At 36.6% G+C, this 14,902-nt stretch overlaps 1 protein-coding gene across 7 annotated transcripts in view; it reads right to left on the bottom strand.

Annotated features, from left to right (window-relative positions):
• PIK3CB (phosphatidylinositol-4,5-bisphosphate 3-kinase catalytic subunit beta) overlaps positions 1–14,902 on the bottom strand; it is a 116,966-nt gene that overhangs the window by 21,129 nt on the left and 80,935 nt on the right. For all 7 annotated transcript variants that reach the window (XM_075031915.1, XM_075031913.1, XM_075031911.1 and 4 more), the window contains 5 exons: positions 14,153–14,404; positions 13,479–13,575; positions 12,440–12,570; positions 8,863–8,916; positions 6,677–6,865 (listed from right to left, as the gene is read on the bottom strand). In XM_075031915.1, the coding sequence (XP_074888016.1) occupies positions 6,677–6,865; positions 8,863–8,916; positions 12,440–12,570; positions 13,479–13,575; positions 14,153–14,404 (723 nt within the window). The remainder of the gene's footprint in view (positions 1–6,676; positions 6,866–8,862; positions 8,917–12,439; positions 12,571–13,478; positions 13,576–14,152; positions 14,405–14,902) is intronic.

Genomic DNA, 14,902 nt, shown 5'->3' with positions numbered 1-14,902 from the left:
AGTAATGAGCTTAAATTACAAAAACGATGATTCAGGTTAGGTATTTTTTAAAACGCCCAACACTGAAGACAATGGTGTGCTGGAAAAAATTACAGATAACACTAGTGTATCATTTTGGACTACCAAGAACAAAATCATCTAGAGGTCTCCTAAAATAAACTGGGTTTATTGCATTTTAATGAAACTACCTGCTGAGAGTATGTTTTTAATAATATGTATATAGCTGTATGACTGTAACAGTACACTATTACTCAAAATAAATAAGGTTGAATGTGTAAATGCAGTGTATCAACAGCACAAGATTTTTCTTCTCCATATGAATGAGTCATAACTCAAGATAAAAACACCCTTTCCTACAAATTAGATAATACAGGTATTTCATATTTAAATAGCAACTTATAAAATCTGAATTATTAGGAAGATGTTATTTTCCTCCTGATTTAATAATCCTTTTACGCCAACAGTGAAAAAAATCTCTATTCCTACTATATGTCATAGTTCAACTAAACGCTTCCAGTTCAAGTATGACAAACACATATAAGTTCATAGTCTCAGCCTGCATTTAACAGGCATGCTCATAACACTATTTAAACACCTACGGGGCCAGATTCTGAACTGGTTCATCCACGCAGTTTTGTGAAATTCGCAAGGCAAGAAATGGGGACAGATCAATCATAATGCAAAGCCAGTGGCCATGCTACAATTCCAAAAGTGGAGGAAAGAATCAATTAAACTATTTTCATGAGCAAACACTGGTATGAAACATGCAAGGTTCATAAAGATATAAAGTAAAATGAAAGATGTGTTTAAATATAGATGTCAGTCCCACAGAAATAAACACGCAAAAATCTATTAAATCCACAGCCCAGTAAGGGTCAACGACACCAGTCCTTACGTCAAGAAGAACTGCAGCCATCAACGCTTGCATATCATGGAATACTTGTATTGAAATTCTGAAACAAATACTAACACTGAGCAGATACTTACTACCATAAAACAGATGTTCAAAGTGCAAGCAGCAGCTATGCTTGTCAGACACACACAGTAAGAAACTTCAGAACAAATGTATCAGAACTTCTAGACAACCTACTTTAGATCAGGTGCAGAACCAACAAAAATATAGGAACATTTTGTTAATAATGAATGATCAAAATTAAAAGAGAACCTGAAATACAGTCTGAAAAGATGAGTCAAAGTGGCCTTACATGCCTCACATATCAGGCCATGAATTTTGAAAGTCATGGTCTACAGCATGTACATTAACCAAGAAGTTTATTTGAAGATACAGACCTCCTCACTTTGACCGCTGAAATTATTTCAGAGGTTATTACAATAAGAAAATGTTAAGTGATATGAGCTCAGAGGAAGAAAGATCTAAATGACCTATGAAACAGCCAAGAAAATTCCCCAAACACCTACTGCTCTGTTCATGTTGTGCCTTGGAACTTCTATTAAGAGAGAAGTGCCATCTAACTAGCTCCACATCCAGGTACGTTGCACACTTCTCAAAAGTGCAGGTAAAAGGATATCAGAAATACTTGTTGCATTTGGGCAAAAGAAACTTGCACCAAGAAACACCCTCATCTGGTTTGGCAAGAGGGAGGTAACTCTGAAGAAGCTCCAAGTACATCTCATTTGCAAAGAAATTTTACATTTCAAAATATGTGTTTCAAGGTCTTAAAATTTCTCTGCAATATCAAACATGTTAAAACGCTGCATGCATGAAATATTGCATACTTCTCTCACATTGTTTAACAACTCCTGACAAGTTGTGAGAAAATGAGGAGCTTTGTTGTTGAGGAATTCTCAACAACAATCTAAAGGTTTAGAGAAAACTCAAATGTGGCCTTTATGTATCAATATTTTTTCTATAAAGAAATAACCACAATTTCTTTCCTAACAAGACAAGTTTACTATAAGAGACAATACAGTTAAGTACAGGCCAGTATTTTTATTCTGGTTATTTCAAATATTTAATAAATTAGCTGTCCTTTCTCTAGTTCTCATTAATGATGGTGTCACTTCACTGGAAGTGGGTAGATTTTTTTTTTCCTTAATAATGGCTAAATTCTGCTTCGAGAATAAATATTGCCTGTGAATTCTGCTAACAAGTTCTGCCACCCTACTATGCTGAGCGAGGAGGTTATGGCAACAGTAAGGGCAAACACTTTCAGAATTCCTTCAGTGCAACTATTCTACTAAAATATTGCAATACAGGAGCTTGAGTAAAGTTTATATGGTAAGTAATACAAGCAAGTTGCAATTATCTGTTGTACATAACTTTATGGACCACTGAACTAATAGATTAAAGATGGTCTACAATCAAGTATAATACTCCATTTCTGAAAAACCTTACTACTTTTGAGCTGCATTAATAGCAAGAATAATATATTTATTTAGTTCATTTTTCTTATAACAGCTGGTGTTTGGTTGTTTTGGGGGGTTTGGTTATTTTTTTGGTTTTGTGTTTGTTTGCGTTTTTTAAACTTTTTACCTTAAGTGTTTACTGAAATACTTACAGCTAAAAATAGGCATTTAAAAAACTTCTAGTACCACGGCATGCATGTTGTAGCAGCACAAATATTGCAACATACAGCTAATACTATATATATATTTAATTTTAATGAGAAGTAAATTATGAGTCCTGCTAATTTTGGAACTCATAAAATTCATGAGGCTGTCTTGCCTTACCTGAAAAAGTCAGTCATTGGGAATACTTATATGTCTACGTATTACAGAAATATTTCGTATGTTTAAGGATAAGATATCATTTTGCTGATATAATATTGGTTTTGGCAGCAAGAATAGTCTAATATAAACCACACTATTGTCTATCCATAAGCAAACATAAATACTACATTCCTTCCAGAAAGTACACAGTAACAAGCAAGATGACTTGTATTTTCAGCCATATGTTTAAATAAAATGCTTTATGCATATTTTTAATATTCCCAAATTTAAAGGACTTTGAGCTGTCAGCTAATATCCATACTCCAAATAACTTTTCAAAATTCTGCTACCAAAGGCTGTATTTCAAAGGCCCTAGCAAGCAGTAAGAATGCCCTTTCCTTCACATATTTTAATGAATAAACAAATACCTGCTTATATTTGATAGAATCATAGAATGGTTTGGGCTGGAAGGGACCTTAAAAATCATCTAGTTCCAACTCCCCTGCCATGGGCAGGGACACCTTCCACTAGACCAGGTTGCTCAAAGCCCCATCCAACCTGGCCTTGGACACTTCGAGAGAGGGGCATCCACAACCTCTCTGGGCAACCTGTTCCAGTGTCTCACCATCCTCACAGGGAAGAACTTCTTCCTTACATCTAATCTAAATCTACCCTCTTTCAGTTTTAAGCCATTACCCCTTGTCCTATCACTACATGCCCTTGTAAAAAGTCCCTCTCCGGCTTTCTTGCAGGCCCCCTTTAAGTACTGGAAGGCTGCTATAAGGTCTCCCCGGAGCCTTCTCTTCTCCAGGCTGAACCACCCCAACTCTCTCAGCCTATCCTCATAGTGGAGGTGCTCCAGCCCCCTGACCATCTTTGTGGCCCTCCTCTGGACTCACTCCCACAGGTCCACATCCTTCTTACGTTGGGGCCCCCAGACCTGAAAGCAGTACTCCATGTGGGGTCTCACAAGAGCAGAGTAAAGGTGGAGAATCACCTCCCTCAACCTGCTGGTCATGCCACTTTTGATGCAGCCCAGGACATGGTTGGCTTTCTGGGCTGCAAGGGCACGTTGCCGGGTTGAGCTCATCAACCAACACCCCCAAGTGCTTCCCCTCAGGGCTGCTCTCAATCCACTCATCGCCCAGCCTGTATCTGTGCTTGGGATTGCCCCAGCCCATGTGCAGGACCTTGCACTTGGCCTTACTGAACTTCATGAGGTTCACACAGGCCCACCTCTCAAGCCTGTCAAGGTCGCTCTGGATGGCATCCCTTCTTTCCAGCGTATCGACCGTACCACACAGCTTGGTGTTGTCAGCAAACTTGCTGAGGGTGCACTCAATCCTACTGTCCATGTCGCCAACAAAGACGTTAAACAGTGCCAGTCCCAATACTGATCCCTGAGGAACTCCACTCATCATTGGTCTCGGACATCGAGCTGTTGACTGCAACTCTTTGAGTGCAGCCATCCAGCAAATTCCTTATCTACCCAGTGGTCCATCCATCAAACCCATGTCTCTCCAATTTAGAGACAAGGAAGTTGTGGGGGACAGTGTCAAATGCTTTGCACAATTCCAGGTAGATGACATCCGTTGCTCCTCCCTTACCCACCAACACCATAACCCTGTCATAGAAGGCCACCAAATTTGTCAGGCACAATTTGCCCTTAGTGAAGCCATGCTGGCTGGCACTAATCACCTCCTAATTTTCCATGTACCCTAGCATAGTTTCCAGGAGGATCTGCTCCATGATCTTGCCGGGCACAGAGGTGAGACTGACTGGCCTGTAGTTCCCGGATCTTCCTTTTTTACCTTTTTAAAAATGGGGCTTACATTTCACCTTTTCCAGTCAGTAGGAACTTCCCCGGGCTGCCATGACTTCTCAAATATATGGATAGTGGCTTAGCCACTTCATCTGCCAGTTCCCTCAGGACCCACAGATGCATCTCATCAGGTCCCATGGACTTGTGCACCTTCAGGTTCCTTAGTCAGTCTCAAACCTGATCTTCTCCTACAGTGGGCAGTTCTTCATTCTCCCAGTCCCTGCCTTTGCCTTCTGTGACTTGGGTAGTGTGTGGCTGGAGTACTTGCCAGTGAAGACTGAGGCAAAAAAGTCATTGAGTACCTCAGCCTTCTCCATGTCCTGGGTAATCAGGACTCCTTTCCTGCTGGAGAGGGCCCACTTTTTCCCTCATCTTCCTTCTATCACTGATGTACCTATAGAAGCTTTTCTTGTTGCCCTTGATGTTCCTGGCCAGAATTAATTCTATTAGGGCTTTGGCTTTCCTAACCTGATCCCTGGCTGCTCAGACAATTTCTCTGTATTCCTCTCAGGCTACCTGTCCTTACTTCCACCCTCTGTAGGCTTCCGGTTTGTGTCTGAGTTTGTCCAGGAGCTTCTTGTTCATCCACACAGGTGTCCTGGCATTTTTGCCTAACTTCCTCTTTGTTGGGATGCATCATTCCTGAGCTTGGAGGAGGTGATCCTTGACTATTAACCAGCTTTCTTTGGCCCCTCTTCCCTCCAGGGCTGTATCCCATGGTACTCTACCAATACAGTTTGTATTTCCAGATAACTTTTAATAATGAACAATAAATTCAGAAGCACATAACAAAATTACTTAGGAACAAAGGATTCTTGCACATGAAAGAACACCAGTGAGCAAGGAATGTGTGGCTGCTACAATGGCACAAACAATGAGCTAGAATGGAATTCCATTTATTTTTATAAGTTCACAGAACATACACATCTAACTGGTAGGAAGGATACAATAGAAAATAAACTGTATGCTGGAGGCAAACTAAGATTCTGACTGACTAGATAATCACAAAAGTCACATGATGAATAGATGGAAGTTGAGTTTTCATGCAGTCGTTTCCTTTTCTTCCAAGAACACCTAGCTTGTAACAGGCAAAGGTCAGAATACTGAGCTAGAATAGAAATTTATACTATCAATCATAATCCTTCACAGCAAATGCTTTTTAGCTTAAAGTTTTTTTTAAAAAAAAACCAAAAATTTTAATTTAAAATTTAAAAAACTGAGACTCATGGAAAGACATATATATATTATCTCAGTGTAACAGTCTGCACGAAGTTGAGCATCATTTAAATGTGCAATTCTGTCAGGATAAGCAGATGAACAAAACAACCTCTGGGTTCACCCCTTAGAGTGAGTACTGTGCTTGTTAACACTGGCCAGACTTTTATGGTTTTGCCCAACTTGCCCTGTACACACACAGACTAAAAAGTTTCAATACAAATCCAGGAATCTGTTATTTTATTACTTTTAAGTCAGTCTATCAAGCAGGAATGGTGCCACTATAAACTCAGATAATTTTTCCTATATCAAAGTTCCACCTATTCCCAAAAAGCATCACAAGGGTTGGATTCTGTTTGGGTAAATACAGTTGGTGCACCAACTTCTTTACAGTATAGTGGAATAACCTTGCACATCTATACAGCAAACAAATGATACAGTTTTACTGAAAATGTAATCTTGTAGCACAGCAGCAGTCTTCAAGTTCTGAATTACTTACAGTTACTTTAAAGAGACCCCATTTGGTCAAACAGTCAAGATGATGAGAATGAAGTATTTTGTACCACTAGTGGGTATCATATCTCTTCAAACAATCATGTGTCTGCCTCAATGAAGTTTAATTTCCCAGTCTGAGACGTGGATTTTTATAGTCTTTGAGCAGTTTAACAACTTTTATAAGAAGCTTTATTTCATATCTTGATTTACAAACTTAAAACTTCTTTAAGTTTAAAATGTATAAATAAATAATTGCTGTACTTTTCTCATCATTCAGAGGCCCTCTGAAATGCATTTTGGGTGTTTTTTTACAATAATAAGTTCTTCCTTATGCGTCCAGGCCACAGAGGGAAACAATGAACTTTGGTTTATACAATAGTACCATTTCAAAATGACTATACTTGGGAAAGAAAGCCTATTTACTCATGATTTGGCTCCAGGATTTTTCCCCACCATCACTGTCTTTTCCCTTACCTGAGCAACATCTTCAAGTTTGTTCCATTTTAAAGAGAGCAGCAGTTTAGGCAATGATTGTGGAAAATTTTCACGACAATCATATCGCAAAGTCCAAATAAGATCCATTTCATTTTCACAGAGTTGAGACAAAGGATCTCTTTCCATTATTTCTTTTAGCACAATATAAAACTTCTTACCACCTCGACCCTAGAAAATGAGAAATGTATAATGTTTTGATATATTCAGTAAGATTTTTATATTTTAGCTCAAATACTAGAAATCCTACACCAGGAAGAACGTAAGATAAAACTCATGAAACACAGGAGAATGACTCCTATGACTTTCTTTCAGATTTCAGATTTCTTGAGCTATAAGAACTGTAAATAATAGATTCAAAATTCAGTGTACAAAAGTTTCTGAAAAAGTAACTAAACTTTAGAGTTAATGACACTAGATGGCAATATTTCTATTTTCCAACTCTAACATGGAGAACTTTCATTTAGGATGCATATACTTTCTCCTTTTGTTTTTCAAGTCAGCAAATTTAATAGAAATACATGTGTGGGGTTGTTAATTAAAAGCCAAAAAATACTTTTCCAACAATAAACAAAGGGAAGTACATTTGCCAAGTATACAAACACTTTTTTGTCTTCTAATCCAGGCTTCCCCTTTCCAGACATTTTCCTCCATTTTACTTCTCTGAAACATTAACATTAGTACTGAATCTGTAAATCAGTTTGTATGAGTGAGTCTTCACACTGGCTCAGTTAATACCTTCTGTCCCAGCCATGCCCTTATGTAAACTACAAGGGCAGAAATTAAAGCAATGATACCAGCAACAATAGCATTTCAGAAATGGGAGACAAAAGAAACTGCTGCTTCTGGATAAGGAGGTAGTAGTTGAAGGGAATAAATTAGTTTCAATACATATTTTGAAAAACAATATGGCAAACATTAAATACCAAAGCCAACTTTATCTTCACAAAGCTGAAGAAGTTTCTACATAATTTTAAGAGGTAGGCAAAAGGTCTTTACATTAATAATAAAAAAAACAACGAAAAGTTCAGAGGAAATGGTAGGCAAAATCAATTAGAATTCGTAGCAGAAATAAACAGCTCTCATCAAATAACATTCTGCACAGGTTTCCCCCCTGACGGGAGTGGGGAGGTATGGGGGGAGAAGAAGTATCTGCTGCACACAGAATTTAAGTTTAGCTCCTTCTAGAAATAAGTGCCTGAGCCTTGTATTGTGCTGAAATGTTTTAAGTAAACATTTGCATGTAAAAATACCACGTAAGCATAAATTCTTTAGGATTGAATAGACTTTAAAAAGCTAGTTGAATTGCAATGCTTGTTCAGTAAAACTAAGTACATACTCTGTTTCTATATCAAAATAAGTAAACAGTCTTGACAATATAGTGATTCTTGTATCTGAAAGTGTTAATCTTTCAAATTAAAAGTCACAATACTGCCAAGTTGGCATGCTGCTATTTAAGATTTTAAATTATTTGTACATTAAGTTGTTTGCACCCAAAGTTGCAGTGAGTTTTTACTCTTCCTGAGCACTTTAGGCACTTGGTATTGTAACTGACACATTTTTCGAATAACTGCTTTATTCTTATATAAAATGCAGTTGTTATTACCGTTGATCTGACTGTGCTTTCACCATCTTAAATTGCTATCTTCTGTATTTTTGTATATAATACAAAGAAAGTGCCTTCAGATTTTGGTGATCTTTTCAAAATTTGTCAAGTTAGAACTATCCAGTTCCTGAAGAAGAGCATATATTCATTAAGAAACATCTTACAGATCAATGACCATTTTTGGGGGAGCTTATCTGGAAACATCTGACAATCAAGCAAATCATCATACTTGATAAAACTGAGCAATTTTCTAGCAGTATTTTATGCAGCCTAGGAATGTTTTCCAGATCTAATGTAAATCTTAGCTGTGTTCCAGATCCACAGAGTATGTAAAACAATTGTGCTTTTTGACAAAAAACAGCCAAGAAGTCCAAAACATATTGGAAAAAGTAGATATATACCTGAATTTTATGGCAGTTCAAAGTGAATTACATAAAAAAACAGAGCCAGCAGAACTGTTGTTACTTGAGCAGTTGACTTAGTTATTTCTACGTTGATATAGAAGTTAAAAACCAAAAACCCCAGAAAAATAATTTTAAAATAGTCTTTAGCAAATGCTTACCGCCATTGCAGCATTGTCACTGCTTCTTGCAATCTCAGCTGCCTTTTCAAGTATCTACAGAAAGATGTTTTTAAATACATTAGATTTAAAAACAAATCTGACTGCATTGAAAGAACAAATACTATAGAAATTAAGCAGATAAGGAAACACTGCTATCTTTTAGATAATTACAACACTATTATTTTGTACGTACAGTGGTATAATATGGACTTCTATGCCGTGTCCCTTTTCTAATCTGCAGCACTATGGAGATCAGGAATAGGAGCGTTTATGATTACCTCCATTTTCTTCTTCTTCACCACTCCTGGGCTAAATAGTCTTCCCTATCACATCTTGTTTTCTGTTTCCATTTGCATTTCCTACTTATTTTTCAGTACAGCAAACCAACTCAACTCTACATTATCCTTTGTTTTCTCATCTACTTCTGCTGTTTGAGGGTGCTTCTCCCATGAGTCATACCAGCTACCCACAGATCCACACTTCTAGCCCTCTATTTCAGCGTGAATCCACAAACTTAGTCCTTTCGCCACCCTCTCAGATTGCCCATATGATCTCAATTAGCATTTCCAGTTACTTCTCTAAGCCTAGGATCTTCCCTTCTGTAACGTCATGAACAACCAGCTTCCAACAAGAACTCATTTAATGATAAAGTGAATATTCCACCAACAAGCGCTCAGCACCAGATACAGCAACCCTCAGGAAAAAGGACTGCTACTTCTGTTAACAGCAAGGGAACATTTCCCCAGAAGCTCAGCTCTGAGTTACTCTTGCTCTTTTTTTTTTTTGGCCTTCTGAACATTTTACTTAGTTTTTGAAGCTCATGTAATAAATCGTGATGGGTAGTTAAGTGTAGATGTAAATACAGTTCTTCAAACTATATTCTGCACACTACTGTAACCAACAGAGATGTGTTAAAATGGTGACTGCCTGAGCTAATTAGACCAGCTGAACTGGTCAGGTGGGTATATCTACAGTTGTTCCTCAAAGCAGCAGCATCTGACAATTCATAAAATGAAATATCAATTAAGAAAGAAGTCTAAGGAGCTAGACCATCTCCTTTCCCTCAGAGGTCTGCCTCTACCATCACCCAGGAATATACCACCACCCCCAGACACAGATTCAGCAAGATTTGTATTGTCTTTACTCAGGCAATATGCAAATCAAAAAAGACTACAATAATCAGAGCATAAATACTCAGCAGCTAAAATCCTTAAAAAAGTATACTAACTTTTTTTTCTTTCTCTGTATGAAATGCTTATCAATATGATGTATTTACACCTGCTACTTGGCTACAAAACTTGTTTACATATTATGCATGAAAACACGCATTAACAAAACCACAGTGTCCTAATCCTATGCTTAATGCTTGCCTCCTTGGGCTTTTTAGAGTTACTCTGTTTGCAAATAAACTTTGAAAGTTTGTGCAAGTCCAGCTTTGTTCAACTGAACTATGAGCCCCTCAGTGTGCCAGCAGCACTGATCATTAACCAGCCCAATATATGGCTCCTGCATTAGACAACAATTTTCTTATCAATTGTCAAGGCACTTAGCTCACTCAGCCCCAAACAGCTGTTCACTGCAAGTAGACTGACACTATGATCGAAAAGATTCATCTATTTTTGCACATTATGTTTCTTAAAATAAAGATTTGGCATCCGATTCTCCATCTTCTTGGCAGAAACAAGCAAAAACATGGGGAAAATGAGAATCAGCCATGTACCAAGCAAGTCTCATCTAGACAACAGATTCTCAGCTGATATAATTCATGCAGCTACAACATTACTCCTGATTCAACAGGACCTTTACCAAGGGAATCTTTCAGAGACTGGTATCTTACTCTTTTCCAAGGGAGAAATTTCGGTATACCCACAGAAATTGAATGAATTATCAAAGACTTTAGAGCTCCATTTTCCCAGTGATACTGCAAAAAAGTTTCTTATCTCTAGGGAATTGCAAAAGTTACTGGAGAAAAACAAACAAACAAAAAAAACCCCCACATTTTGTAGCATTTCCTCAAAGTTGAATGCTTTCAATGGATGTTTCATTACCAGCTCTGCAATGACTTTATAAAGACGCTCTGAGATTTTCCTCTATAAGATACACAGGATTTCTCAGGTGCAGTTCAAGGGAGCAAAGCCACAAAATAAAAAAAGCCAGCAGCCAAACAAAAGTTACAAGGGATGGTGAAGACCATCAGACACTACCTTAATGGCAATAAATCATGTGACTTAGTAAAATCTTTTGTCTGTATTCATCCCAGCATTTTAACATACTGAAAACTTAGTATTGCAGGTACAAATAAAAGGAACAGTAGAGCTAGAAAAAAATATACTATTACTTAAGAAACATACTTTTATGCAACATGTCTGTAATATGCACATAAAAGCAGCTTGCTCTTTAGAAATTAAATACATATAGTGTAATGAGCAAAAAGTTAAAGCATTACATATAAAATAACAATAAATATAAATATAAATAACAAAACTGAATAAAATATGTCCCGTATGAAGAGTAAACTGGTCAACCATCATTAAGAAGGCAATTAGTACTGTTTTAGCTCTTAAGGCATTTCCAATGCTGTTTTAATACAAGAATTAGTACTGCGTTGATGAGGGGGGGGAAAAAAACCCAACAAACTAAACACCCCTCCTTCCCCCCCAAATCAAAACAAAAACCCCTATCTTGTTATTTGATTTCATTTTGATGAACCTTAAACCCAAAATCTCTCTTTGGTCAAGCTGATAAAGCTTGGTGGTTTCTGTCTTTTTGTTTGTGCCCATTAAAGATGCAAAACCCTCAAAAAAAAAAAAAAAAAGAGGCGCAATTTTCTCTAAGTGGTTATTAACTTTCCCCAAAACAAAATTCAGACGTATGTATGTATGAGTTAAACCTTTGTTTTTTCAAGGCATCATTAGCTATCTGTTTTAACCCTTATTTTATTACTTGTTTCCTGGTCTTAGCTTTATTTGCTGGTTTGTGAACAACTCGCTACCTAGCATTCACACTACAGACGTTGCCACGTCTATTCCAAATATACATTTTCTTTCTAGACAGACATTCTTATTCATAACTGTAGAAAACTGCAGGACAATTTAAGTGGATTTAGTTCAAGAGCACACCTTGAGAAATCCCTTTTCATACAGTATTAAGAGCCTACTTATCCTTAAAAGGATTTTAGCTCATAGAAGAAATAAGTGTCCCAAAGAGTAGGTAACATACATTTGTACAAAGAAATAACAGATCTTTACAGATGACAGGCAAGGACAGTTTGAAGGTTTCCAGAATGGCAGATAACTTTAGCTTTTTGTAAGATCATTGATATGGGAAACTGATTATGCTTCTGACCCTCCAGAGACTATGTACAGAGTATTTTTAAAAGTATACATCTTCAGAATACTATCTGAAGACCCTTAAGTCAGAGCACTAGCACTCTCATGCAGTGCAAGTTTAAAAAAAACGCAGTATGTTAACTAAAAGGCAGGAAGTGGGGAATTCAGTGGAAAAGGCAGTATTGAAAGGAAAGAAGAAAAAGCTACTTACACATAAGCATTAATGACTGCTCTATGTCATACCTTACCTTATCAAAGGGAGGGTAATTAATAGGCTGTTTTGAATATTCATGAAATTTAACATGCAAAGCTGTTGCATTTTCAGTGTAAGGGTTAGTCTGGACAGTTCCCATTGGATTCAACATTTCTTCAAGTTCATCTGAAACATTAGACAGAGCAATTAATATTATAGGCCAGGCATGCATTAAAATTAAAAAATCTGAAAGGGAAAGATGCAATAAGAAATTGCTTACTGTATACAATAGACAGAAGTATGTTTTGCTGCACAGCACTTTTACTACAATGCACTGCATTTCCAGCATAAACTACCCATATCCCCTATATTCACAAAAGTTGGATTACCACCCAATGAGAAACTTGATTTCTCTTTCCAAAATAAGCATAGCAGTCAAGGGAAGGTGAGATATCCCTATACTGAACCAAATCCCAGTAAGATCTGCAGCTTCTGTAAATCAGCATACACACTGCCTCTATATCAAACAGTACAAAAAAAAAAGAAGAGTTTTAAGCCAGATATCTTTCAGTACTACAGCCAATTGGATACAGGGTTTCTTAGGATGGAATGAAGAGTGACATGGAGATTTCAGACACACTTACTAATCAATCTGAATGTCAGGAAAGGGAGACTTAAAAAAAATACTAATTCGCGTTTTTTGCTGATGCAAATATCATCACATACAATATAGCTTATCTATTTAGTTTAGGATGCATAGCACAGGGAACCAAATGAAACCTAAACTGCATCTTAAAACCAGGTAAAACTAGATATAAACATGCATGTGTTTTTATGTGGTGTCATAGATAAAGAGATAAAACTTTTAGAATACTATTTCCAAGCAGACTCTTGCCCTTCCTCTTTCCCGATACACAATACATCCAGGAAAGGGATTAAGATGTTATATGTTTATCCACATAAAAAAATACAAGTAGTAAAGAGATTATGACAGGAGAATTGGACACACATACAGTAAATATTCTACTATTTGATACTACTCTTCGTTAGTCTTATAAGTATTTAAAGTCCAAATCTTAAAAGTTAAACTTTACCAGGAAATGACGACCAGCTGTGCAGTACCAGTTCTCCATTCTTCAACTGTCCTTTATAATCAAATACCATGGTATTTACCCAGGCTACAGGATAATGCTGCAAAAGGAAAGAATTTTTACACAGAAACTAAGATGCCAGTGAACATTACTATGCAGCAAGGACTACAGTATAAGTGAAATTGAGAGGGTGGTTGTTGTTGGTTTTTTTTTTTTTAAAATGGTGATATCTTTCAGAAAAGCAGTTAAACATATGCATAGTTTTCAGTACGAACTCCAGTACCACTGAGGACAATAAGACTTAATTTTAAGCATGCCACTCTACCAGTGTAAAAATACGTATTTCCCTGAATGTGAGCCCAGATGCTAATTTTTTCATCTTTTCCCAGTCAAAACTTATCTAGAGTTCAGAAGAAAACTGACCTTTTAAAATATGATTCTTTAAACAGCCATTTGCCAACTGACTTACAACTAAAATTTTCATGCATTTTTCAGTGCCTGAGAACTATGAAAAGGTTTTTTTTACCAATATGTGCAATTCTTAATACATATGACCCTTTTAATTTTTTTTTTTCATTTTGCATTCTTGAACACTAAAATGAGGACAACGAAAGACTTCCAAATACTCATTTCAATATAATTCAGCAGAATTCAAGAAAAAGAAATTAAATAATTACCACTTTTCCTGCTTTCCTAATGGTTTGGTATTTGGAAGGATTCATTGCCTTGGTTGACTTTTTAGTTTTCATCTTATCCATCACAGCATAAACTGCAAAGCAGAGCCTTGCCATTCTTGGTAGATCACAGACACTTATTTCAAACTCTAGTACTTCATTCCAAATATGGTCACTTCTCCCAGATATTTCTGTGCTTACAATAGTTTTACAAAGGAGCTCTGTACCATGGAAAAGACCAGCCCTAACATGAACCTGCAATAAAGAAATGAGAAATTTTAAGCTTGCCATAGAACCTACAGAATTCCACATAGAACATTATACAGAACATACATATATGCATTTCATCAATATTTCTATCTTAAAAGAAACAATAATTTTGAGGTTTTAAAATGAACCAAACAATTCTTGAGAACAAATTCTTTTTACTTTGCTATTCATGTTCCTGGCCAAATCAAAATATATTTGTTTAAATAATGTTGGCTACCAATTTTTTCAGTACTGAATTACTTATATTACACATATAACTAATAATAACAAAAAATCATCTATACTAACAAATACAATATATGGATATACAAATGCTTCTAAGTTAACGTACCTAACACAGAAGGAAATTGTAGGAAACAAACAACTCAGCAGAATGAAAAAGGTAAGTCTAGTCTTCTGAATACAGACTCAAATCTCCAGGTAGAACCAATTTGTGCCTCTAACTGAAAAAAGTTCTGGGGTTTTTCAGCTTAAGAAAAAATT

This window comes from Buteo buteo, chromosome 7 (genome assembly GCF_964188355.1).
Source record: "Buteo buteo chromosome 7, bButBut1.hap1.1, whole genome shotgun sequence".
Taxonomy (NCBI): Eukaryota; Metazoa; Chordata; class Aves; order Accipitriformes; family Accipitridae; genus Buteo; species Buteo buteo.
The sequence above is the reverse complement of the archived record's forward strand: the minus strand, read 5'-3'. Positions and strand labels throughout refer to the sequence as shown.